Raw genomic sequence first — 26,695 nt, forward strand, 5'->3', positions numbered from 1 at the left:
AGGAATTGAGCTTGAGGGAGTAGCTGGATTTTGCTGGGTTAAAGAGCAAACAGGAGGGGAGGGATATTCCAGGCAGAGGGAAGAGTGCATGTGAAGATACATGAGGTTGAAACAGCATGATGATTCTGGGAACTTCAGTATCTTCTTTATGGCTGAAGGAAAGAGCAATTGCGTAAAATGAGACCTGAAATAAAGCAGTGACTGCTGAGGTGGAGGGGAGAGGATGGATACAGGCACCGTTACAGAACAGGTTTCCAGCCAACCTTTCTAGATACTACTGGTCTCAAAGATGAAGGTCACGTGCAACCATGTAAGATTAGCCCAAGGAGCCAGCTCAAACCATGCACATCCAGGGCCCAGCTTGGAATTCATATTCTGGAGGCCTTGGCTGGGAGGCAGAATCTGAATTTTAACAACACTTTCATGAATCCAAAGCACGTGAAGGTTTGAGAGTCTGGTAAAGGCAAAATTTTGGGGTTATGTGTTAAGAAAGGGCTGGAACAAGAGTCGGCAAAGAAACAGAGGCAGGACAGAGAGGTAGGGGAAAAACAGATGTGTAGCAGCAGCAGCAGCAGTAGCAGCAGCTCTTCCAGGAACCCTGAGGATGAGGGCTGGGCAGACACATCATTAGGTAAAGGCTCTAAATGAGGACGTGTGGGGAACCTAGCCCTACAATGTGTTATGTGTCTGACCCAGATAACGTGCTCAGTAAATAAGTTTTATGCCACATTCTTTTGAGAAAAGAGCTTCAATATTATGGTGGGAACCAGAGGCTAGTGACCACCCAAAATTAAAAGGCCAACCACATATTCATAGCAGTTGTGATGGGAGGGGTTGATATTTTTATTGAAAGAGTTTCTGTAACAAACAATTCCTCTTAAAACCCAGTAGAGGCTGGGCACGGTGGCTCATACCTGTAATCCCAGAACTTTGGGAGGCCGAGGTGGGCCGATCACTCGAGGCCAGGAGTTCGAGACCAGCCTGGCCAACATGGTGAAACCCCGTCTCTGCTAAAAATACAAAAATTAGCTGGATGTGGTGGCACACGCCTATAGTCCCAGCTACTCGGGAGGCTGAGGTAGGAGAATCAGTTGAACCTGGGAGGCAGAGGTTGCCGTGAGCCAAGATCACGCCACTGCACTCCAGACTCGGGAACAGAGCAAGACTCCATCTCAAAACAAACAAACAAAAAAAACAGTAGATAGATGATCAAGGAAAATAAACTGACAACCTGAAAACGAGGAAGTAGAACTGGATAACACATGTGGAAACATTTCTAGCCTCACTAGTATCAGAGAAATGCGAATTGAAACAAGGTGCCATTTTTGGACTCTTTAGTTAGTGATGGTAGTGAAAACCAGAATGGTCCTTTCTAAAACAGCCTGCGTGTCAAAATCATAAAAATGCTTCTACCTTTTTTACCCTGTTAATTCTACTTCTGGGAGTTTTCCTAAAGAAATAATTCAAAATAGGGAAAAGCTAAAAGCAGAAAATGTTGAACATGACATTATTTATAACTGAAAAGATTGGAGGCTGGGCACAGTGGCTTATGCCTGTAATCTTAGCACTTTGTGAGGCCAAGTTGGGAGGATTGCTTGAACCTAGGAGTTTGAGACCAGCCTGGGAAATGTAGTGAGACCCCATCTCTAAAAAAAAAAAAAGCCGAGCTTGGTGGAACGTGCATGTAGTCCCAGCTACTTGGGAAACTGAGGGTGGGAAGATTGCTTGAGCCCAGGAGGTTGAGGTTACAGTAAGCCAGGATCACACCACTACACTCCAGCCTGGGTTACAGAATGAGGCTCTTGTTTAAAAAAAAAAAAAAGAAGAAGAAGAAGAAAAAAAGAGATTGGAGACAATTTGAAAAGCCAGTAAGGAGCCAGCCACAGTGGTGTATACCTATGGTCCTAGCTACTCAGGAGGCTGTGGCAGGAGAGAATTGCTTGAGCCCAGGAATTTGAGGCCAGCTGGGCATCATAGTGAGACCCCCAACTCTTAAAATGTTTTAAATTTAAAATAAAAGATCTTTTAAAAGCCAATAAATGACTAAATATGGGAAATCTATGTAATAAACTATTAAAAATTATTAATTTTCATGATTATAGGGATGTTTAAGTGAAAAAGTGCAGAAATGTTTTATATTAAGTGAAGAAAGTGGCATATAAAGGAGTACAGACAAGCCAGGCACGGTGGCTCACACCTGTAATCCCAGCACTTTGGGAGCCCAAGGTGGGCGGATCACGAGGTCCAGTCTGGCCAACATGGTGAAACCCTGTCTCTACTAAAAATACAAAAATTAGCTGCACGCGGTGGCACTTGCCTGTAATCCCAGCTACTCAGGAGGCTGAGGCAGGAGAATTGCTTGAACTAGGGAGTTGGAGGTTGCGGTGAGCCAAGGTCGCGCCACTGCACTCTAGCCTGGTGACAGAGCAAGATTCTGTCTCAAAAAAGAAATAAATAAAGGAGTACATACATTGTCATCTAAATTTGGTTTGAAGAAACGTATTTGTAGATATTTATTCAGTATATAATATGTGGATAAAAAAGGGACTGGAAGAAAGCCCACTGAAGTGTCAACAGTAACTTCACCAGGTGATGGGAATTTGAGAAACTTTTTTTCTTATACATTTTCTGTATCCTACATTTTCATCTAGATTGTGCACTACTGTTATCAGAATTTTTTTTTAAATACTATTTTTTTTTTTTTTTTTAAGTAAAGCATAATACCAGGTGTGACAGCTCATGCCTGTTAATCCAGCTACTTGTGAGGCTGAGGTGGGAGAATTGCTTGAACCCAGGAGGTCCAGCCTGGGTAACATAAGCAAGACTCCATCTCAATTAAAAAAAAAAAAAGAAAAGAGGGCATATGCTTGTATTATTATATCTTATAATGATATCTTTTTTTTTGTTTTTTGAGACAGGGTGTCACTCTGTCCCCCAGGCTGGAGTGTAGTGGTGTGATCTCAGCTCGCTTCTACCTCCACCTCCTGGACTCAAGTGATTCTCCCACCTCAGCCTCTTGAGTAGCTGGGAATATGGGCATGTGCCATCACGCCCAGCTGATTTTTGTGTTTTTAGTAGAGACGGGGTTTCACCATGTTGCCCAGGCTAGTCTTGAACTCCTGAGCTCAGGTGATCTGCCCGCCTTGACCTCCCAAAGTGCTGGGGTTATAGGCATGAGCCACCACACCTGGCCTATAATGATATCTTAAAAGATTGCTTTCTTTTTGTTTTTTTGGTTTTTTTTTTTTTGACGGAGTCTCACTCTCACCCAGGCTGGAGTGCAATGGCGCGGTCTTGGCTCACTGCAATCGCCGCCTCCCGGGTTCAAACAATTCTCCAACCTCAGCCTCCCAAGTAGCTGGGACTACAGGCACGTGCCACCATACCTGTCTAATTTTTGTATTTTTAGTAGAGACGGGGTTTTGCTATGCTGGCCAGGCTGGTCTCGGTCTCCTGACCTCGTGATCCACCTGCCTTGGCCTCCCAAAGTGCTGGGATTACAGGCATGAACCACCACACCCGGCTGACTGCATTTTTTAAACAGACTGGAAGATTTTGCTAGGAGTGTGAGTGGTTTTCCCATGCCCCTTCTGTTTTCCAAATTGCTTGTGTTGTGGCTGCAGTCCTTTTATAATATGAAACAGGTAAATAACAACTGATGTTGTGGCTGCATCAAAGGGGTGAGAAACGAAAAGGAGAGGACAAAGCAAAAGAGTTTGACCTTTCCAGGCTCTCCTGAAAGTCAAGGTTTTGATCAATGTGGGGGAGGCCTGCGAAGTAGCTCAGACGGTCTTGAGCTTTCATCATCATGGATTCTTTTAGATCCCATCTTCCCTTCCCAGCTCCCCCTTCCTCAATTCCTACCGCTTAAGTGTCCATAGAGCGATTTCTTTTTAACTGTTCAGAAGCTTTCTGCAAGATGTTCGAAATACTAGCGTTGGTTTGAGCAGCTAGTCTATCTTGTGCTCTTGATTTGGGGGACTTAGCTTCTATTTAGATTTCTTTGAAGGTGGATGCCAGTGACCCAGGGTCTGTGGAAGAGTAAGAGCCACTTGTGAGGATAAGACTGAAGAGGCCACAAACTCTCAGATCCTGAGAGGGTAGGACAACTTGGGCCTTCTGCTAGTCCCAAGGCCAGAATGGCCATCGTATCTTTAAAAAAGAAAGTTATTTCCCTAAGTACTATTTGAATTATTTTGTTTAAATTAAGTATGGGAAAGAGGTTTGAACCCTTTTCCAGCTTAAAATTTTAAATAAATATACAGTTTTTAAGTAAAAGTGAGATATGATTCTTTAGAAATCATCTGGCATTTAGCCAGGCATGGTGTTGTGCACCTGTAGTCCTAGCTACTCAGGAGGCTGAAACGGGAGGATCCCTTGAGCCCAGGAGGTTGAGACTACAGTGAGCTGTGATCATGCAGTACTTCAGCCTGGGCAATAGAGCAAGACCTTATCTCTAAAAAAAATAATAATAAAAAGACCTCACATTTAGACAATGTGGTAGTGTGCTGGTTCAGAAGGAGCCCAGCTATGCATGGCTAAGGGCAAATCCCTGAAAGGATGGACAAGGAAATTGAAAAATGTTCACTAACCTGAGAAACAGTCTTTGGAAAAAGGTGATCTCAGGTTCTCATGCAGGACAACTTAGGGAAAAGAGAGCCAGCCAGGAGAAAGCTGAGAACTTACTCTCCATTAGTCAAAAATCTGCTTTAAGTCAAGATCCTGCAATGGCCTTTGACAACAAGGCCCTGAAAATCACCAGAACCAAGCCTGGGCCTGGTGAATGAGTGCCTGCGTAGAGTTCTTGCTGCTGTGATTCAGTGCAAGTTAGAAACCTTTGCTCTTTAGCCTGGGGAAAACCAAAGTCCGCAAACCCAGCTCACTCAGCAAATGATCGATCGTGGCCTGTATGCTAACTATAAGGCATGTTGCTAGGTACCGTGGAAATTCTAAAGAGACATAAGATAAGAACTTTTCTGAAAGCGGTAACACTTTAGTTGGGTAAAGGGATAAGGAGATACACACACACACACACACACACACACACACACACACAGCTACGTATGTTATATATATGAATATAAGGGAACTCTCTCTTTTTGAGGGATAATTTTAGAAGTAAAATCTCATGTTTGAGCATATTTAAAAGGCCACTGTAAGGCTGGGCGCGGTGGCTCACGCCTGTAATCCTAGCACTTTGGGAGGCCGAGGCGGGTGGATCACCTGAGGTCAGGAGTTTGAGACCAGCCTGGCCAACATGGCGAAACCCGGTCTCTACTAAAAATACAAAAAATTAGCGGGGCGTGGTGGTGGGCACCTGTAATCCCAGCTACTCAGGAGGCTAAGGCAGGAGAATTGCTTGAACCCAGGAGGCGGAGGTTGCAGTGAGCCAAGATCACGCCACCGCACTCCAGCCTAGGCAACAGAGCGAGACTCCATTAAAAAAAAAATTAAATAAAAGGCCAATGTAAAAGAGGCCTAACTATATTTAGGTTTTTCTTTTCCTTTAGATCTAATTCTAAATTATGGACCATTGTCAATATTAGTAACCTCTTTCGTTGATTATAATAATCATCCTTAGGCCAGGCGCAGTGGCTCAAGCCTGTAATCCCAGCACTTTGGGAGGCCGAGACGGGCGGATCACGAGGTCAGGAGATCGAGACCATCCTGGCTAACACGGTGAAACCTCGTCTCTACTAAAAAATACAAAAGCTAGCCGGGCGAGGTGGCGGGCGTCTGTAGTCCCAGCTACTCAGGAGGCTGAGGCAGGAGAATGGCGTAAACCTGGGAGGCGGAGCTTGCAGTGAGCTGAGATCTGGCCACTGCACTCCAGCCTGGGCGACAGAGCGAGACTCCGTCTCAAAAAAAAAAAAAAATCATCCTTGAAAATGCCTTCTAAAGAATGCTGGCCCCTTGAGGGCAGGAGCAGTTTATCAGCTGTGTTTACTGTACCTGAAACAGCCTCAGTGTTTGCTGGACATTGTTAAATTAATGTGCAAAAGTTGAATGACAGACGGACATATTCCAGGGGGGACCTTACCCCCAGTGAGCTAATGATGACATTCATAATTACCCTTCACCTTTTAGACACAGTCTTCTGGGATATATTTTTAGTGTTCCACGTGGTCTTCATCTCGATGCGTCTGTTTCACATGTGAACGTAAAATTCGTGAGCATTTAGTTGAGGCTGAGGAATCACTGCTTTCAACATTCCTTGTGGCTTACATCCCTGCATTTTTATGATCACTGTAGTTTTAATCACTGGCACACCTTCGTTTCCATTTCCCACGAATTGCAAAATGCTGGAAAAAATTCAAATACTGTAAACAAGCATGGCTATACCGACAAAGGAAGGCCAACATTTAACTGCTAGGTGATTTTCAAAGCTCAGTATCTTTATCTAAAAAGCATAGTAGGGGTGCAACGAAGTCAGAAGTCAAATTTTATTAAAGCTGAGGACAGCCTATAGTAGCTTTTGCTTTTTCCCTGGTGGCTGCTCACTTGAATTTCAGACAGTTCTAGTAATGAGAGAAAATAAATAACATTACAGGGTGAGCCAACCCTATGAACCCAGACCTGTAAATTTGTAGCGAAATGATACTTCCTCTCACAGACTTGTGACTTAATCTCCTTAAGAGGCTTTTTCTGAGCAAGGCTGAGACATCTCAGAAGACTAAATCTGTGTCTATGAACCTGACTGCAAAAGAGTTCTTCCCTCCCAGGGTCTGGAGGGTGTGAGTGCCTGTCGGTCCATGTGCTGTTTAACCCTCTGGTGCTGGACTCCGGGTCTCCGTCTGCTCTTTTCTCCCCGATGCAGAGCCCATGCTGGTGCGCTAACCTGCAGCGTCTCTGTGCTTCTCTTCTTACCTCCTCTTTCCCCTTCTCTTTCCCTCTTGCTGTGGTGTGTCCAGAAAAGGAAGTCGAGTTCCAGCGTGCACCTAATGGTGAGCCTTGCCTGCCCACCCATCGCCCACTCCATGCTGCCTGTGCCCGCCTGCCAGCCACGCAAACCCGTTCTGCCATGTGCGTGTGCCTCACTCATCCTCACTGCATGTCTGTGCTGTGTGGGCAGGTGTGGCCTGTCCTGCCAGGCGGGGGCCATTGCCCAAGGTCACCCAGTGGCCTAAAAAGTGGGCATTGGAAGGGGTGGTATGGCACCCCCTGCTGTGGAGTTTGGACAGCCCCCAGCAGCCCAGAGTAGGATGTGAAGCTGGTAGGGACCTGGGGCAAGCAAGGGAGAGACCCTCACTCGCTGTCACCCAGAAGGAGAGGCCCTGCTTCCCAGGCATGAGCAGCTGCTTCCTACAGACTGGCAGCTGGTGGGCAACTGTGTGGTGGGCAGAGGAGCTGGTTGCAGGCTCCCATTTGTGAGTCTGCTCTCCTGGCTCTGCCCCCATGCAAATCCCATTCTCCAGCTGTGCCCAGTGGTTCATCCTGCCCACCCAACCCTCAGGGGAACAGCTAACTCATCTTTCTCTCAGGACACTGGGCACCAAGGGCAACACAGCAGCCTGAGTCATTATGAAACCATCCATTAAAACCAGAGGTGGGGGCCGGGCGCGGTGGCTCACGCCTGTAATCCCAGCACTTTGGGAGGCCGAGACAGGCGGATCACGAGGTCAGGAAATCGAGACCATCCTGGCTAACACGGTGAAACCTTGTCTCTACTAAAAATACAAAAAATTAGCTGGGCATGGTGGCGGGCGCCTGTAGTCCCAGCTACTCGGGAGGCTGAGGCAGGAGGGAGAATGGTGTGAACCCAGGAGGCAGAGCTTGCAGTGAGCTGAGATCACGTCACTGCACTCCAGCCTGGGTGACAACAAGACTCCATCTCAAAAAAAAAAAAAAAAAAAAAACCAGAGGTGGGGCCACTTGGGTGACATCACAGCCCTCTGCAGGTTTTATGGGCACCCTGGAGTCTTTGCCCCCTGTGAGGGTCTTGGCCTCAGCTGGGATTTACAGGTAACCAACCCCAAACAGGTCAGCATCATTCACTGAGCTAGGTGGGCTTTGCTTCTTCTTGGTGGGAATGGAGACAGCAGAGCTCCTGTGAGTTTAGAGCACCGTCTCACTACTCCTGGGACCCCTCTTCTCTAGCCTGCCGCAGTCTGTGGAGTCTTGTTCAGGGAGTCACTTGGTGCCTGGCTTGAGGTTCCATGCCTAGCCCTGGGTTTGGGGATGTCTGAGCCATTGATAGCAAGCTGGCAGTGGACGGCTTCAGGTCTGGTCCAAGAGGCCTCCAGGCAAGAAGTAGGATGCTTTCTGTGTATGTCCTAGAAGAGAAGACGCACATTCTAGCTGTCGATGTATCATCTGTGCCCTGTGCAGGGATGGTAGCCACACATTTGTCCCACCTCCTATTGAAGAATTTGCAGGCATCAGGCTGCTTCTCAGTGGCCCCCAACCCCACTGGAACTCAGTGAGATTGAGTATGCTGGTTAGGGAACTATCAGAGGCAGAGAATATCACATGGATGTGGCTCCCTGCCCTGGAGATCAGCCTCCTTCCTTCCTTCCATCTTCCCCTTGCCCCTCCCTTGTTGTGCCCCTCTGTGTAATGTTTTTGTTTGTTTGTTTTTGTTTTTTTGAGATGGAGTCTTGCTCTGTCGCCCAGGCTGGAGTGCAGTGGCACAATCTTGGCTCACTGCAGCCTCCGCCTCCCGGGTTCAAGCAATTCTCCTGCTTCAGCCTCCCAAGTAGCTGGGATTACAGGCATGCACCATCACGCCTGGCTAATTTTGTATTTTAGTAGAGATGGGGTTTCACCATGTTGGCCAGGCTGGTCTTGAACTCCTGACCTCAGGTGATCCACCCACCTTGGCCTCCCAAAGTGCTGGGATTACAGGCGTAAGCCAGCGCGCCTGGCCACCACCATGTAGTTTTGAAAGGCAAGGAGATATCCCTGGTGATCATGGTGCTGTTGGGAATGTTGGCCTGTGTGTGGCCTACTCCGTCCTGGGGGCCAGATTCTGGGACTACAGCCACAGCCCCTCTGGGTTTCACCTGCCCCTCCCTGGAATACTGCCCTTACTTCTAGCCAGTCAGGCCTAAGATTTGTTAGGCAAAAAAGTGAACAGCACAGCTCTAACTCTGCTCCCTGAGGTCAGTGAACGCATTTTGGTCTGAAATGGACTTCCACCCCCATCCTCTGGACACCATCTCTTAGGCCAGGCATACTTTCTTTTCTCCTTTCTCTTTGTTTCAGGCTTCGAGCTGGTGTTGTAAGAAGGAAATAAAGGTGCTGGGTTGAAAGGGCAGCAGGAGACTGCCCACAGATAGGGGACCAGAGTTTCTGAATTTTCTTCTGCTTTCTTATAAATTACCCCCTCCTTTCCCTGTATAGTGGGAAGAAGATCTTCAACTTCTTTGGTTCAGGTGTGGATTGTGCAATGACATGGCACCTGGCATAAGCAGAGATTTCTGGAGAGACGCTTTAAAACAAGGCTTTGGGCTGGTCCCGCCTTGAGGGTGCCCCAAGAGCTAGGTCTCTGGGTCCCACAAATACTTCCTCCGATCATCTCTCCAGCCATTGCTCCCATCTGCACAGTGTTATGGAGGCCACCTCAGGCCTACCTCCTCCAGGCCAGGCCAGGGGGCAAGGGAGGTCTGGGAGTTGAACCTGAGTGGCCTTGGGGACTCTGGAGGAACTAAACCATCTGTTTTCTTGTCTCAGCCACAGAGCAACAACAAAAACAGTCTCGTAAGCCCAGCCCAAGAGCCCGCGCCCTTGCAGACGGCCATGGTACCTCCTGACTACAGCTTCTCCGCCTCTGCCCCCGGCTGCCTCCTGCCCCTTCCCTCTTCCTCTTTTTGTGCCCCCTCCCTGGCCTCCTGGGCCTGTTCCTTTCTTGGTCCCCATAGAGCAGACTGCTTTGTGTGCTGCCCTGTATGCCTCTTCCCCTTCATTGTCCCACCTGGCCGCACTCCGTCCTGCATGGCAGAACTGCTGCTCCTGCTCCTGCTCCTTTCGCTGGTGGGGGGAAGAGTGATCAGGGCTCTCAGCTGAACCTCCCAGGCCCAGCCCAGGACCCCCAGTGGGTCTGCTGTGGGGGCTGGGAAGGTGAGTTGCTTAGGAAAGGAGAGGGTAGGAGCTTTCTTGGGACCTGAACATCAGTTCTTGGAGGCCTCCTTGTAAAACCTGCCTCAGTCTCTCCTTTGCAAAGCCAGAAACAGGAAGGAGGGCTGGGGTCCCCACCTCTGGATGGTGCTGAGGTCTCCAGGCTCCTGGAGTGCCTCGTGCTAGCTGAGTTCTCTCTGGGCTCCTCCAGGGGTTCTGTGTGCTCTTGGAGCTCCCTCTGCTAGTGGTGGCTAAATAGAGAGTCAGCAGGGGGGTGACGGAAAGAGGGAGGGGTGATGGTGCCTGCTACTCCCCTCCTTCCTGCGGACCCTCGTGCCACCTGATGTGGCAGTGTGGGGCCAGGAACTAGGGAAGGCAGAAGGCGGGCGCAGTGGGCGGCTCTCTGGGCTCAGCTTGCTGAGGGGGACTCCTGTCCTGCCTCTTTCTGGGAGACCTCATTCTTCTCCCCAGTGTACACCCTGTGATGAACACTGTGGCAGGGCCCGGCCTGTGCCCTCAGTCCCACAGCTCCTCCAGTGTACCTGCCCCGTGGGAACCCCATGTGGAAAAAGCCCTCAGAACTGACAGGAATCAGGGACAGAGGCCCTTGCTATCTCAGCCTCCTGGGCACCTGCACCTGCTAGGCCTCTCTTTCTTACCAGACAGTGCTGCTGCCAAAATCCAGGGCTATCCCAGCTGCCTGGGACCCCAGTTGAGCCGGACATTTTGTCTTCTGGAGATGGCTGGTGGGCAGGCCTCAGTGGTCATCACAGGGTCTGTGGGGGTCCTGGGGTGCAGGTGGGGCTCCTCAGGGAAGAGCCATAGTCTGTTCCCAAGTTGGAAGGGTAATTTTTATCTTCTCTCACAGGAGCCACAAACCACTGTGGTACACAACGCTACAGATGGGATCAAGGTGAGTGGCTCCTGAGCCTGTCTCCTGCTTTCCAGGTCAGCAGGAGACAGGTGGGCTGGGTCCCAGGGGTCTACAGGCTGCACCCTGAGGCCAAGGCGTTTGCAGAGGCTCAGCTGAAGGTAGCCTGTGCCCATAGTTGCTCCATTCTGAGGAAGGGCGTTCCACCTTACGGAGCCCAGGCTTTGCAGTCGGACAGATCTGGTCTGAATCCTGGCCCTGCACCTTAGTATCCTTTATCTGCAAATTGGGGATGATAATAATAGAATCTTCCTCCATATGTTGGAAGTTTAAAAGAGTAAACGTTCACTGAAAAACAGGCAAGAGCATGTCTAGACCCTGGAGCATTCTCCATGGCCTGTCCCCTTTGTGCCCTTGGTGTTTTCACCAGCATTCCTGAACCAATCTGTTAAGCCTGGATACCATCCATGGCTCTGGTTTAGAGAGGTGACAAGACAAATTACCTGTTCAAATGGTGGCTGGGATGGGAGGCAGATAAAAAACCAGTAAGCAAACAGATAAAATAGGCCGGGCACTGTGGCTCACACCTATAATTCTCACACTTTGGGAGGCCAAGGTGTGGGCAGATCGCCTGAGCTCAGGAGTTCGAGACTACCCTGGGAAACATGGTGAAACCCCGTCTCTACTAAAATACAAAAAAGTAGGCAGGTGTGGTGGCGCGTACCTGTAGTCCCAGCTACTTGGGAGGCTGAGGCACGATAATCACTTGAGCCTGGGAGGCAGAGGTTGCAGTGAGCTGAGATCATGCCACTGCACTCCAGCCTGTGCTACAGAGTGAGACTTAGTTTCTCAAAGAAATAAATAAGATAAAATCGAATGTCAATAGGTAATCTGAAGAAAATGGCACAAAGTAGAGAGAAGGCCAGGTGCAGTGGCTCATGCCTGTAATCCTAGCACTTTGGGAGGCCAAGGCGGGCGGATCACTTGAGGTCAGGAGTTCAAAACCAGCCTGGCCAACATGGCAAAACCCCATCTCTACTAAAATACAAAAATTAGTTGGGGATGGTGGTACATCCCTGTAATCCCAGCTGCCTAGGAGGCTGAGGCAGGAGAATCGCTTGAACCTCGGAGGCGGAGGTTGCAGTGAGCTGAAATCGTGCCACTGCACTTCAGCCTGGGCAACAGAGCAAGACTCCATCTAAAAAATGAAAAACAGAAAAACCCCACCAAAGTAGAGAGAGAGAGAGAGAGAACAGGGCCTTGAATTAAGTAGTCAGGAGAAGGCCTCTTTCAGGAGGTGGTATCTGAGCAAAAAACTGAATGGTGGGTGGGAAGGAGGCAACCAGGCCAACTCAGGCTGAGTGCCCTAGGCAGAAGGAACTGAAGCTCAGGTGTGGCATGTGTAATCAAGCAGAGGGAAGAGGGAAGTGACACGGGGAGAACTGTAGGAGAGTGATGAGGCTGGAGAAGCAGCAGGGCCTGCTACAGAAGCCCTTGTAGGAGTTTGCATTTTCTTCCAGCAGCAAGGAGAAGCTGTTCGGAGTGAGTAATAGAATCTATTTGACACTTTAACACATCACTCTGGCCACATCATGATCAAGAACTCTAGGGAGGGCCAGGCACGGTGGCTCACGCCTGTAATCCCTGCACTTTTGGAAGGCCGAGGCAGGTGGATCAGCGGAGGTCAGGAGCTCGAGACCAGCCTGGCCAACATGAAGAAACTCTGTCTCTAATAAAAATACAAAAATAGTCGGGCGCGGTGGCTCAAGCCTGTAATCCCAGCACTTTGGGAGGCCGAGACGGGTGGATCACGAGGTCGGGAGATCGAGACCATCCTGGCTAACCAGGTGAAACCCCATCTCTACTAAAAAATACAAAAAACTAGCCGGGCGAGGTGGCGGGCGCCTGTAGTCCCAGCTACTCAGGAGGCTGAGGCAGGAGAATGGCGTGAACCCGCGAGGCGGAGCTTGCAGTGAGCTGAGATCCGGCCGCTGCGCTCCAGCTTGGGCGACAGAGCGAGACTCCGTCTCAGAAAAAAAAAAAAATACAAAAATACAAAAATTAGCCAGGCATAGTGGCAGGCGCCTATAATCCCAGCTACTCGGGAGGCTGAGACAGGAGAATCACTTGAACCCAGGAGGCGGAAGTTGCAATGAGCCAAGATCATGCCACTGCACTCCAGCCTGGGCAACAAGAGCAAAATTCTGTTTCAAAAAAAAAAAAAACTCTAGGGGAAGTTAGGGAGACCATGAACCTGTTATCGTGGTTCAGGTGTGAGATGCTGGTGGCCTGGAGTCAGGTTGTAGCTGTGTATTGGAAGTGAAGAGGTAAGACATGGGATTTACTTTGGAGACAGAACCAAAAGATTTTATTTTTAGATTGGGCAATCCGAATATAAGGGAAAAAGAGAAAGAGAAGGCTTGAGGATGACTCCAGGTTTTAGCCTGAGTAACTGGTCTAATTAGGGGCATTTACCAAGTGGGGGAAGACTAGGGAGGAGATTTGGGAAGAGTCAGACAGCCAGGGTGGAAGCAGAACCTTCCATGGTCTCCTTGCACCTCTTGTAGGAACACAAACTCTGCTTTTGTTCCTGCTTTGCTCCTCTGGCTTCCAAGGGATGGAGCATTTAGAAACATATTCTTTTTGGCCTACAGGGCTCCACAGAGAGCTGCAACACCACCACAGAAGATGAGGACCTCAAAGGTAGGTGCTGGCCCTTGGAGAGGGAAGGACTCCAGCAGTGACCCAGGTACCTGGGCTCCAGTGGGGCACCTGCCTTTTCTGCCTCCAAAACTGGGAATGTTGGCTCCTATGCCCCTAGTAGAGGGCTTGGTATAAAAGCTACTTTCCACAAGCCAAGATATGAGGCCCCTGTGTGGTGTTGCTGAGCTGGGCAAGAGGCTTCTCTTCTTTGACCCCAAGTCTAAAATAGCTAAGCTAGAGATTCTGCAGGGGCCAGGGCTCAGAGAACTGTTCCTGTCGCTGATAACGATGTGCCATCCCAGAACAGGGGTATAAGTCCCTGCCAAAGTAGCCCACAAGTGTCATGAGTCATAAAATAGAGTGACCAATCATCCTGGTTTTCCCCGGACGCAGAACTTTTGGTTTTAAGACTGCGATGGGCCAGGAGTGCTGGCTCACACCTGTAATCCCAGAACTTTGGGAGGGCCAGGGCAGGAGGATTGCTTGAGGCCAGGAGTTTGAGACCAGCCTGGGCAACATAGCAAGACCTTGTCTCTATTAAAAAAAAAAAAAAAAAATTTAGGAACAAATAAATAGGCCAGGCGAGGTGACTGATACCTGTAATCCCAGCACTTTGGGAGGCTGAGGCAAGCAGATCACTTGAGGTCAGGAGTTCGAAACCAGCCTGGCTAACATGCTGAAACCCCATCTCTACTAAAACTACAAAAAAAGGCCGGGCCTCCTGGCTCCCACCTATAATCCCAACACTTTGGGAGGCCAAGGTGGGTGGATCACCTGAAGATCAGGAGTTCAAGACCAGCCTGGCCAACATGGTGAAACCCCATCTCTACTAAAAATATAAAAAATTAGGCATGTGTGGTAGCAGGTACCTGTAATCCCAGGTACTTGGGAGGCTGAGGTGGGAGAATCGCTTGAACCTGGGAGGTGGAGGGTGCAATGAGCTAAGATCGCCCCATTGCATTCCAGCCTAGGCAACAAGAGCAAAACTTCTCAAACAAAAAAAAAGGCCGGTCATGGTGGCAGGGTCCTATAATCCCAGCTACTCGGGAAGCTGAGGCATGAAAATGCTTGAACCCGGGAGGTGGAGGTTGCAGTGAGCCAAGATCGCACCACCGAACTCCAGCCTGGGTGACAGAATGAGACCGTCTCAAAAAAANTAGCAGGTACCTGTAATCCCAGGTACTTGGGAGGCTGAGGTGGGAGAATCGCTTGAACCTGGGAGGTGGAGGGTGCAATGAGCTAAGATCGCCCCATTGCATTCCAGCCTAGGCAACAAGAGCAAAACTTCTCAAACAAAAAAAAAGGCCGGTCATGGTGGCAGGGTCCTATAATCCCAGCTACTCGGGAAGCTGAGGCATGAAAATGCTTGAACCCGGGAGGTGGAGGTTGCAGTGAGCCAAGATCGCACCACCGAACTCCAGCCTGGGTGACAGAATGAGACCGTCTCAAAAAAAAAAAAAAAAAAGGCCGGGCGCGATGGCTCACGCCTATAATCCCAGCACTTTGGGAGGCCGAGGCGGGTGGATCATGAGGTCAGGAGATCGAGACCATCCTGGCTAACACAGTGAAACCCCGTCTCTACTAAAAATGCAAAAAATTAGCCAGGTGTGGCGGCAGGCGCCTGTAGTCCCAGCTGCTTGGGAGGCTGAGGCAGGAGAATGGTGTGAACCCGGGAGGCGGAGCTTGCCGTGAGCCGAGATCACGCCACTGCACTCCAGCCTGGGGGACTGAGCGAGACTCCGTCTCAAAAAAGAAAAAAGAACATATATAAATAAATATAAAACCCAGATAGTCCTGGGAACACCGGGATGAGTTGGTCACTCTAGTCCTAAGATCTTGGCCTGAATGATGGAGTTGGAACCAATCTGACAACTGTGAGGCCACATTTGGTCATGTCCTGGTGGGCCTGTAAGGACCACTAGCCTAAGCTTGGGCCTGGCTAGAGTGCCAGGTGGGTGGGAGGGCATGGCAGGCCGGACCCCTGGGAATCTCTGTCCTGCTCTTTGGTTGGGCCTCCTGGAATTGCTCCCTTTGCCTGAATTCCATAAGTGACTTTGGGCCAGGCCATCAGAAAAGACAGAGGAACATTGCAGGACAGTGCTGGGAGAGCATGCCCTCGGCGGCAAGGGGGCATCAAACGTTTTGGAACCAAAAAAATAGCAGAAAGCTACGAGGAAGTGAATCATAGTAGCTCCAGGCCCCTCTGAGTGAGGTCAGATCAGTTCGATTCCAGCACTGCTGGCAACATAGGAGGCGCCATCACTGCTGGGCTCTGGACCCTGTGGCCTGGCCCCTTGGAACATCTTCCCCGGGAGCAGGGGTCCTTGGACAGGCTGTTGCAAGGCTCGTCTGGAAGCCATGGCCCAGGTCTGGGCACCTGCCTGGTGCCCTCAGCTGGGAGGCCTCTCTGGCAGAGGCGGCGGCGTGGGATGTGGTCCAGTGTCCACAGCAGCCCGAGGCGAGGCGTCCCCTTGCCCCGGCTCTGCAGCGCCATGGGCTCGGGTCCTGTCCGGCTTGCTCGCTCACCTGCCTTATTCTGTTTGTTTTGGCTGCTCTGCCTTGCCCTGCCCTGCCCTGCCCTGGCTGGTTAGCTGCCCCGCTCCGCACTGGGAATGGCAGCTCGGTGCCTGAAGGACGGAGCTCCCGGGACAGAACAGCCCCCTCTGCAGGCATGCAGCCCCAGCCTTCTCTCTGCTCCTCAGCCAGTAAGTGTGAGGGAGGCACATTCTGGCTTCCGTCTCCCTGGCTCGTCCTGAAGCCCCTCAGGGACCCCCGCCACAGCTGTCAGCCCGGCCCAGCTGCCCATGGTAGTAAGCTCTGGGAGCATGGCCTCTGCTAGGGGTGGGGGGTCGATTGGAGGTGCTGTTGAGACCAGGCAGGGGCCCCTGAGTCTGGGGCCCAAAGAAATACGAGAAGAGTGGGTGGAAGAACATGGCCTGGGGTGGGGGGAGTAGAAAGTCCCCAAGATGTGCAGTGGGCCTTGCCTCAGCGCCGAGCCAGGAAGAAGGGCAGAGTCGGAAGTCAGGTCTGTGAGGGTGGGAGTGGGGTGATGGGGAAATCGTGACAGCAAGGAACTGTGTTGGGGATGTAGTGCTTCCTGAGTCTCAGCATAACATATTTAAGAGCATGGGGTCAGAGGCAAGACAGATCTGAGTTTAAATCCCAGCTACACTGCCTTCAAGAGTGTGAAGTTTAACCTCTCAGAGCTGCAGGTTCCTTATCTGTAACGTGGAAATAAAACAGCATGCACCTCAGAGCCTTACTGGAAAAAAGACGAGGCAGTAGGAAATCTTGATACGATGCCTCGCTGGGTTATCAGGGACTCATCCTCATATTTCTAGTTACGTCTGTGCTGGAGGATGCCTGTGTCTGCTGCCTTTCCTCCCACCATCTATCCTTGCAGAGTTTCTAAGCACAACCCTCTTCACCCGTGGGGCCCCAGTCAGGTCATCCAGATGGGTCTGGTGGGTTGGAGAGGGTGTGTGTGTTGTGGGTGCACACCTGCCTGCTGCTTTAGGAAGCCGCTCGAACTCCTTGCTTCCCTTAACCTGCTGCTTGCTCACCTGGAGCTGCAGCCTAGCAGGGCTAATGGCTGTGGGGCCCCCTCCTGGATGTGCCTTTGGCTGCGCTACCCTGTCCCAGCGGTGCTGCTTGGCTGTGCCGGCCCGGCCGGGCCGCGGCGGTGCTGTTCTGATGCTTGCAGTTGTCTTGCAGCCTTTCGCTCCTGTGAGGAAAGGGTTGTGGCCTGGGCCAACCCAGGGCTTGGGTTAAGATGAGCCCAAGCTCAACCCACGCTCTCCCTTACCCTGGCGGCAGCCCCTGCTGATAGTGGCATTCCCTATAAGAGAAGCCCAGGCCAGCAGGACATCACCAGCTGTCCCTTGGCTTGGGATGGGTTGGGGAGGAGGGCTCTGGAGGGGACCACCTCTGCCTGCCTGTCAGTCTGAGCCCTGTTTGGTTTTCCTGAGGAACACGTCCTGGCATGAGAGCTGGTGTGAAATGTACAGCTTTCCCAAGCCTTGAGAGGTAAACGGAGCAGCCTCTCTGGTACAGGCTGTCACAAGTTTTTACAATTCCGGGATCATTTCTCCCAGAAAAGCCCTGTGGAGTTGATGAGCAGTGGGAAGCATCCATCCTAGGGCTCTGATGGTCCTTTGGCACCCCAGCCCTAGCTGGATTCTGCTGTCAGGCTGCCTATCGCCCAGGGCTGGATCCTGGCCACTGAATGAGGGCTAAGAGTGGGGGTGGTGATTGAGACCTGACTGAGCCCCTTCAGGTGAGAGAAGTAAATAAGTAAATTGGGGGTGGAAACAGCCTTATTGAGAGATGCTTGTGAGAGAGGCTGCTCATACAGGGGAGGGGCTCACAGCATTCATGATGTACCAGGCTCCTCATCTGTTAAAGGCAAGCATGTTTTCTGCAACCTGGTTGTTGATGGAGAGGGAGGCCAAGGCCAAAGAACCATAACTAATGGCTGGGCTTCAGGAGGAAGTGGTCATTGTGTCTGCACACTGCAGAGAGGGAGATGGAAGGGAAGGTGGGTTCACTCTTCCTGCCAACGGCCCTAGAGACAGAGAAGAGGGGTGTCTTTGTCATAAGTGATCACAGGGGACTCCTGAGGACTGGGGAAGGCTCTCTGTCACTTGGGAGGTACCCCAGTGGGTAAATTGATGGATTTTTCTCCCCCACAGTGAGAAAACAGGAGATCATTAAGATTACAGAACAGCTAATTGAAGCCATCAACAATGGGGACTTTGAGGCCTACACGTAAGTAGAGACCCATTTTTTTTGTGACCTAAGTCATCTCCCAAGGCCTTCCCTGCTTCCAGACAACAATTAGGACCCTGGGGAAAGGGAATTTGGACCTTGGGCAAAGTATCTGAGTTAAGTCCTCTCCTGAGCTGGGAGCCCTTTCAGGTAGATTCCCTGAGCTCACCCATGGTGTCCTGGTGGTGGGCCGAAAACACAGGGCTGAGTGGCGCAGCAGGCAGGCCTGGAAGATCTTCGCTGTCTTGTCTGGGATGGCCACAGCTAGCCTGCTGCTACTGGATAGACACTGCTGATAAGGAAGGAAGACAAATCGCTCCATAGAAGCCTGATAGGCTGCTTTTTTTTTTTTCTCCCTGCAGGAAGATTTGTGATCCAGGCCTCACTTCCTTTGAGCCTGAGGCCCTTGGTAACCTCGTGGAGGGGATGGATTTCCATAAGTTTTACTTTGAGAATCGTGAGTGGGTTCGTGCTGCTGATATACTCCTGCCTGCCCCTTCACCCCTTTGCCTCTGTCTCCTGCTCACCTTCTCATCCCAGTTGCCCACTTTTCCTTTATTTGACCTTCATGCTGCACTCCTACTCTGTATGCTTGCCCCTTTGTGCCCCGATGGTTGTAAACAGGCACCTTTGAAGGCCCTGCTCTGAGCCCCAAGTGCCCATTCATTCTGCAACTGCCTTGTGGCAGTGCCAGTCACCACAATCAAGTTCACTTATTTCTTGCCGAGCACGGTGGCTCACGACTATAATCGCAGCACTTTTGGGAGGCTGAGGCTGGCGGATCACGAGGTCAGGAGATCGAGACCATCCTGGCTAACATGGTGAAACCCCATCTCTACTAAAAATACAAAAAATTAGCCGGGCGTGGTGGTGGTGCCTGTAGTCCCAGCTACTTGGGAGGCTGAGGCAGGAGAATGGTGTGAACCTGGGAGGCGGAGCTTGCAGTGAGCCAAGATTGCGCCACTGCACTCCAGCCTGGGCAACACAGCGAGACTCCATCTCAAAAAAAAAAAAAAAGTTTATTTATTTCTTTAAGCCTCACCTCTTTCCAAGATGGATTGGAAGGAAACCCTTTGAGATTAGGTTGAGATGATCTCAGCACGTAAGAACTAAGCTCTGTGTTTACAGGTTTCAAAATAGAGGAAATTAAAACCAGGATAAGAATGTGCAAACCAGGGCACTCTTGGTGATTTGTGAGATCGGAAGTTGTGGCTAGAATCTTCCTGACTATGGAGGAAGGCAGGCGTCCTGTATGGGGGGTGGGGTGTACATTCTGGCCAGTTCGTGGAAGATAAGGGGATAAGAAGCTGAATTATCACCCCCTCCCATCTTTCTGTCTACTCTATGAGACCCTCCCCTTCCTTATTTTTATATCTTCCCACTTTATGCTGGGCCTTCCCTATCCTGCCCTGAGTTATAGTTAGTCACTAACTTCTCTGCTGACCCCCACCCTTATCACATCTCAACTGCATATATAAACTCTCAGTTATCTAAGTAATTCTATTAGCCAGAAGCAATTCCAGAGTTTATATTAATTCTAGGAAGGTGACATGTAGCCCCTGTCTAACATTTGAATTGAACTAAAATGTGAATCTCAATAAAAGGAACACAGTTTTCACAGCATATGCTGATAATGGCAATCCAACTTCTTTTGCCTTTTCCCCAGAGAATCCTGGGAATATCCTGAGCTTGGTGCTTTGGTGATTCTATTTCAGCTTTGGTGCCTTAAAAAAAAAATTACAAATCAATTTTGAATGGTTTAAGTTCATGATTTTGTTCTGCAGCCCTAGCTAGGGGTGAGCCAAGCCTTTTGAAATCTAAACTCAGCCTAACAAAATAGAAAATCTGTAGGCTTCAGTTAGAGTCACATGGTCCTGAGTTCAGGTGTGTGATTTGAGCAAATTATTCCTTGAACCTATTTCCTCATCTTATAATGAAGAAAATATTATCCAGCAAGAAATACAGCTCAGGCATGTAAAACCCCAGCACAATGCCTGATTAAAAGAGCAGCAGCTACTATCATTGTTACCCATCTTTCTGTTCCTTTTGGATAAAGGAGACTAACGTAATGTGGTATCCTGGCCTCTGGAGGGCGTTTTTGGGGGGAGGGGACTTGGAGATTCTGGGAATGGTTGCTCAGGAGATGGTAAGACTTGGAAGTGCAGGCTGGGAGGAAAATGCAGGTGCCCAGGCCTGATGTCCTCTTACCTACTCCGCCCTGCCCTGTAGTCCTGTCCAAGAACAGCAAGCCTATCCATACCACCATCCTAAACCCACACGTCCACGTGATTGGGGAGGACGCAGCGTGCATCGCCTACATCCGCCTCACCCAGTACATCGACGGGCAGGGTCGGCCTCGCACCAGCCAGTCAGAAGAGACCCGGGTCTGGCACCGTCGGGATGGCAAGTGGCTCAATGTCCACTATCACTGCTCAGGGGCCCCTGCCGCACCGCTGCAGTGAGCTCAGCCACAGGTGCACCTGGTTGAGGGGGGAGAGGGGCTGGGAGGGCCTGGGACAGGTGGGGTCAGAGGGAGAAGAGAAGGCTGGGAGGTGGCCCTGGGAGAGGAGGTGTGGGCCATCCCAGAGGACTGGCAAAGGCTGGTAGAATGCTTGCAATAAGTTGTGCTCGGAAATCAGACAGACTGGGGTCTGGCTCCGTGACTCCAAATTAGGTGACCTCAGACAGGTTACTTCCCCTCCCTAAACTCAGTCTCCTTAGCTGTCAAAGAGAGGCAGAGAGTGGTGCCTACCTCATTTAATCATTGTGAGGATTAAGTAAGATACTATAAGTAAAGCACTTAGTAAGTGCTCAGCAAATGGGAGGCAGTTTTGTATTTAAGCATTAGCTTCACCCACTTTCCCCACCTTCTCAGGCCTACTTGGCCACGTGTTTAGCGTGCTAAAGTCGCTGGAACTCATCTGTGTGCTCATTGTCCTCTGTTCTGTTACCACATTCTGTCCTGTTTGACAGGGGCATTAGGAGATTCCAGCCAGAGGTCGAACCTTCGCAGCCAGTGGCTCTGGAGGGCCTGAGTGACAGCGGCAGTCCTGTTTGTTTGAGGTTTAAAACAATTCAATTACAAAAGCGGCAGCAGCCAATGCACGCCCCTGCATGCAGCCCTCCCGCCCGCCCTTCGTGTCTGTCTCTGCTGTACCGAGGTGTTTTTTACATTTAAGAAAAAAAAAAGAAAAAAAGATTGTTTAAAAAAAAAAAAAGGAATCCGTACCATGATGCGTTTTAAAACCACCGACAGCCCTTGGGTTGGCAAGAAGGCAGGAGTGTGTATGAGGTCTATCCTGGCATGAGCAGCGGGCTGACCCACTGGCCTTGAAGAGGTGAGCTTGGCCTCTCTGGTCCCCATGGACTCAAGGGGACCAGGCAAGAACTCTGACAGAGCTTTGGGGGCCATGATGTGATTGGAGCTCCTGAGGTGGCCTGCTTACCCCAGGTCTAGGAACGGACTTACTTGGAACTTGCATAGGCGCCTAGAATGGGGCTGATGAGAACATCGTGACCATCAGACCTACTTGGGAGAGAACACAGAGCTCCCAGCCTGCTGTGGAGGCAGCTGAGAAGGGGTGGCCTCAGGACTAGGGGCCCGGACGTTGATGTGTACTGTCTCGTTTAGTGTAGAAGGGAAGAGAATTGGTGCTGCAGAAGTGTGCCCACCATGAAGCTGATGAGAAACCTCGTGTTAATCTGACATGCACTCACTCATCCATTTCTATGGGATGCACAATGCATGTGGGCCCTGATATTGAGGCCTTATCCCTGCAGCTAGGAGGGGGAGGGTTTGTTGCTGCTTTGCTTCATGTTTTCTTCTAACTCAGCAAGGTCAGGGCTCCCGTGCCGCCTTTGGCTGTTCTGTTTCTGTGCTGATCTGGACCATCTTTGTCTTGCCTTTTCACGGTAATGGTCCCCATGCTGACCCTCATCTGGGCCTGGGCCCTCTGCCAAGTGCCCCTGTGGGATGGGAGGAGTGAGGCAGTGGGAGAAGAGGTGGTGGTCGTTTCTATGCATTCAGGCTCTCTTCGAGGCTGCCTCCCTTCTTATTCTTCCTTGCTGCACGTCCATCTCTTTTCCTGTCTTTGAGATTGACCTGACTGCTCTGGCAAGAAGAAGAGGTGTCCTTACAGAGGCCTCTTTACTGACCAACTGACGTATAGACTTACTGCTGGACAATCTGCATGGCCATCACCCCTCCCCGCATGTAACCCGAAAGAGGTGTCCAGAGCCAAGGCTTCTACCTTCATTTTCCCTCTCTGTGCTCAAGGAGTTCCATTCCAGGAGGAAGAGGTCTATACCCTAAGCAGATAGCAAAGAAGATAATGGAGGAGCGATTGGTGATGGCCTTGGTTTCCCTCAAAACAACTCTGCAGATTTATCTGCACAGACATCTCCACTTTTGGGGGAAAGGTGGGTAGATTCCAGTTCCCTGGACTACCTTCAGGAGGCACGAGAGCTGGGAGAAGAGGCAAAGCTACAGGTTTACTTGGGAGCCAGCTGAGAAGAGAGCAGACTCAAAGGTGCTGGTGCTTGGATTTAGCCAGGCTCCTCTGAGCAGCTCATGCATGTCCCAGCCCCTGGGCCCTAGCCCTTTCCTGCCCTGCAGTCTGCAGTGCCAGCACGCAGATCCCTTCACCACAGGGTTTCGTTTTGCTGGCTTGAAGACAAACGGTCTTAGAATTCATTGAGACCCATAGCTTCATATGGCTGCTCCAGCCCCACTTCTTAGCATTCTTACTCCTCTTCTGGGGCTAATGTCAGCATCTGTAGACAATAGACTATTAAAAAATCACCTTTTAAACAAGAAATGGAAGGCATTTGATGCAGAATTTTTGCATGACAACATAGAAATAATTTAAAAATAGTGTTTGTTCTGAATGTTGGTAGACCCTTCATAGCTTTGTTACAATGAAACCTTGAACTGAAGATATTTAATAAAATAACCTTTAAACAGTCCATTGTGTTACTGCTGTTGGAGGTTTACGGCCAGAGGCATAGATTTTAGTAGCCTGGGTTACCAGGTTGGAGAGAGGTACCTCTTCCTACTTCCATTGGGGCCTTTTGAGAATAAAACTTCCTCATGCCTGTAATCCCAGGCATTAGGAGGCCGAGGCGGGCGAATCACGAGGTCAGAAGTTCGAGACCAGCCTGACTGACATGGTGAAACTCCTTCTCTACAAAAAAATACAAAAAATTTAGCTGGGCATAGTGGCGGGCGCCTGTAATCCCAGCTACTCGGAAGGCTGAGGCAGGAGAATCGCTTGAACCCGGGAGGGGGAGGTTGCAGTGAGCCGAGGTCGCGCTACTGCACTCCAGCCCAGGGAACAGTGAGATTCCGTCTCAGAAAAAAAAAAAAAACTTCTCATAACCTCCAACCAGCGCTCGGTGCTGCGGAGGCGAGGCGGGGCGGGGAGGGAGGGGGAGTGCGGTTGAGGGCCTCGCCCCGCCCCTGGCCCCGCCTCTGGCTAGGCTGCTCCGCCTCGTCCCCTCCGAGTGGGCTGGCCCGGCTCCCCCTCCGCGGGGCTGAGTGGATGAGCCCAGGCCTAAGCCCGCCCCTGCTCCGGAGTCGCGGTCCCCGACGCCCGGCCGCCGGTGCCATCGCGCGAGGAGGAGGGGGTGCGCTTCCGCGGGCGGGGCGTCTAGCCCGCCGTCTCGGAGGCCGCGGCTCGGCCCGCCACTGCGGAGGGCCGCTTGGTTTCCCGGCACCCAGGTCGCGCGACTGCTAGGGCCGGAGTCGGTGGATCCGAGCGGGTGCCACCAGCGGCGGCGCGCCGCCTCCCCCGGTGGGAGCGGTGGTTGGGCCAGGCTGCGGCAGAGCGTTCGCTCGGAGATGGCGGAGCATCCGCGACGCGGCCCGTGGCCCCGAGAGCAGGGAAGCCGGGCAGCCCCGGGACGCGGCGGAGCCCGGGGACAGCGGGGACGCCGCCCAGTCCTCCGGGTGAGCCGCCCCTGAGGAGACCCCCTCGCCCACGGTCGCGCTCAGACCTCGCAACAGACTCCCCTCGATGTTGCCACCATCGCCTCAGGGTCGTCCCGGGCGACCCCTCGGCGGCCCAGCGTGCGTCCCCCACCCCGATCCTTTCCGCCGGCCTCCCTCAGAACCGCCTCGCTCCCCTCCGGACCGGGCGGGCTCCCTTCTTCCCGCAAGGCTCTCCCAGCCCAGAGGCTGTTTTCGATGTCACCCCGGAGTCGCCGCCGCGCGCCCGTGGCCCCTTCCCCTTTGGTGTCCCACATCCGGTGCGCTCTTCGCATCCACCTGTGCCCCCTTCTCCTCTCGGCGGGGCCCCTCCACCCGCCAGCCTCGGGCCCCCTCGGCGCCCGCAGCCTCCGCGCCGCTGCTCCGGCCGTCCCGGTCTCCCCTAGCCCGGGCCCGGCTCCCGTCTGGCTTCGCCGTTCACAGAGACCTCCGGCACACACCCACCCTGCCCAGCCCTGCTGGCCCTCAGCGTTCACTGGCCCGGCCTGCGGCGCCCCTTCCCTAAACCTTGCTGCTTCTTCCAGGTATGAAGCTAAAATGCAGCGGCTAAGAACGCGGCTCTGGAGCTTGACAGGCCTGAAGTCGAATCCCAGCCCTCCCATCAACTGAGCTGTGTGATCCTGGGCAAGTTTCTAAGCTTCTCTGAGTTACTCATATGTGAAATGGGGATAATGGAGCATGTACCTTTTCCCTACCTCTTAGGGCTGGTGTGAAGATTAAATATATGTAAAGCTCTTAGAAGAATGGCTGGCAAGTTGTAAGTTCTCAAATACGGGATGGTACACCCTGAGTATCAGCTTCCCGTCAGTGACCCCCTCACTACGATGTTTTCTCTAAAGTTGCATCAAATTCTTAGCATTCACCCCTTCTCGTCACCATTTTGATCCTCTCCCCCAGCTCTCTTCTCATGTCGTTTTACCTAGGCCAAAGCTAGACTGTTTTTGTTTTTTTATTTTTCATTTTTTATTTTTCTGAGCCGGAGTCTCACTCTGTCACCCAGGCTGGAGTGCAGTGGCCCGATCTCACCTCACTGCAATCTCCGCCTCCCGGGTTCAAGTGATTCTCCTGCCTCAGCCTCCTGAGTAGCTGGGACTACAGGCGCCCACGACCACGCCCAGCTAATTTTGTATTTTAGTAGAGACAAGGTTTCACCATGTTGGCCAGGCTGGTCTTGAACTCCTGACCTCAGGTGATCCACCCGCCTCGGCCTTTCACAGTGCTGGGATTACAGGTGTGAGGCACCACACGTGGCCTGAACTGTTTTTAAATCATCTCTGTCAATTCTGAAGGACCTCGGCCCTGCCTTATCACCCCTGAGATGTGTGTGTTTGGGGGTAGGTGGTAGAGAGGGATTGTCAGCCTTACAAGGAGGCTGAGGTGGGGATAGTGACAATAAAACTTAAAGAAGCAGTCGATTTAAGAAAAAGAACAGACTCAGAAGGCTGAGGCGGGAGGATTGTATGACCCCAGAAGTTCAAGACCAGCCTGGGCAACATAACAAGACCCCCATCTCTAAAAAAAATTAAAAATTAGTAGGGCGTGGTGGTGCACAGCTGTAGTCCCAGCTACATGGGAGGCTGAGGTGGGAGGGTCACTTGAGCCCAGGAGTTTGAGGCTGCAGTAGGCTATGATCATACCAGCACACTGTATCCTGGGTGACAGAACAAGACTCCATCTAAAAATAATAAAAGAGATCCCCAAAATTAGACCTCCTTAAAACTGTGTTTTCTGATCACACTATCCTCTTTCCTTCTGTCATTGGTTGGATGTGATTTAAGCTCCTGTTGCTCTCTGTCATCCAGTTCTTACTCAAGTTGTTCTGTTTGTGTAACTGAACTCAATACCTCATGTCTCTCCAGGCTAGCTCAGGGACTCTTCTGAGCTGTTTAAGAATAGGGTTGGAGAACCACTTAGGCTAAGTTAGGAAGGAGAACTAGAGTGGACTCAGTTGTCTGGCTTTTCTCAGCACCCAGGGTGTGGCCTGCTCAGGAGTTACATTTTTATCTCCTGACTGGCAAAGTTGAGGTGAAGGTCAGGGGCAGGTAATGTTTCACAAGCAACGGGTAAGGGAGTCGCTAAGTTCTGGGTTTGGAAACTGGTAGAATGATTACCTATCATGAGGATTGCTCTTTCCTTTTGAACTCCCCCACCATAGTGTCCACCTGACTGCAAGTTCGTTAATGCTGTTGGCTGTGATATTGGGTTTGATTGATGAGGATGATTAACAGACTCATGAGTTCCTTATCTGATATTTCGTTGAAGCATGGGACTTTTGAGGACTTCCGGGGCTTTCCGTCCCTTCCTCACAGAAA

The 26,695-nt window shown here is 51.2% G+C and overlaps 1 protein-coding gene across 13 annotated transcripts in view; it reads left to right on the forward strand.

The window, feature by feature from the left end:
- The window catches only part of CAMK2G (calcium/calmodulin dependent protein kinase II gamma), a 61,102-nt gene extending 37,740 nt beyond the window's left edge, over positions 1-23,362 (forward strand). For 2 of the 13 annotated variants that reach the window (XM_017854585.1, XM_017854587.1), the window contains 9 exons: positions 6,912-6,944; positions 9,673-9,741; positions 10,925-10,969; positions 13,582-13,630; positions 16,222-16,335; positions 18,322-18,397; positions 18,760-18,854; positions 20,627-20,871; positions 21,371-23,362. In XM_017854585.1, coding sequence (XP_017710074.1) covers positions 6,912-6,944; positions 9,673-9,741; positions 10,925-10,969; positions 13,582-13,630; positions 16,222-16,335; positions 18,322-18,397; positions 18,760-18,854; positions 20,627-20,859 — 714 coding nt within the window. In that variant the 3' untranslated portion in view covers positions 20,860-20,871; positions 21,371-23,362. The remainder of the gene's footprint in view (positions 1-6,911; positions 6,945-9,672; positions 9,742-10,924; positions 10,970-13,581; positions 13,631-16,221; positions 16,336-18,321; positions 18,398-18,759; positions 18,855-20,626; positions 20,872-21,370) is intronic. The other 11 variants (XM_017854589.1, XM_017854593.1, XM_017854586.1 and 8 more) reach the window with 7 other exon arrangements.
- Positions 23,363-26,695: the final 3,333 nt, after the last annotated feature.

Source organism: Rhinopithecus bieti, unplaced genomic scaffold, assembly GCF_001698545.2.
Source record: "Rhinopithecus bieti isolate Rb0 unplaced genomic scaffold, ASM169854v2 scaffold_36008, whole genome shotgun sequence".
NCBI classification, from domain to species: domain Eukaryota; kingdom Metazoa; phylum Chordata; class Mammalia; order Primates; family Cercopithecidae; genus Rhinopithecus; species Rhinopithecus bieti.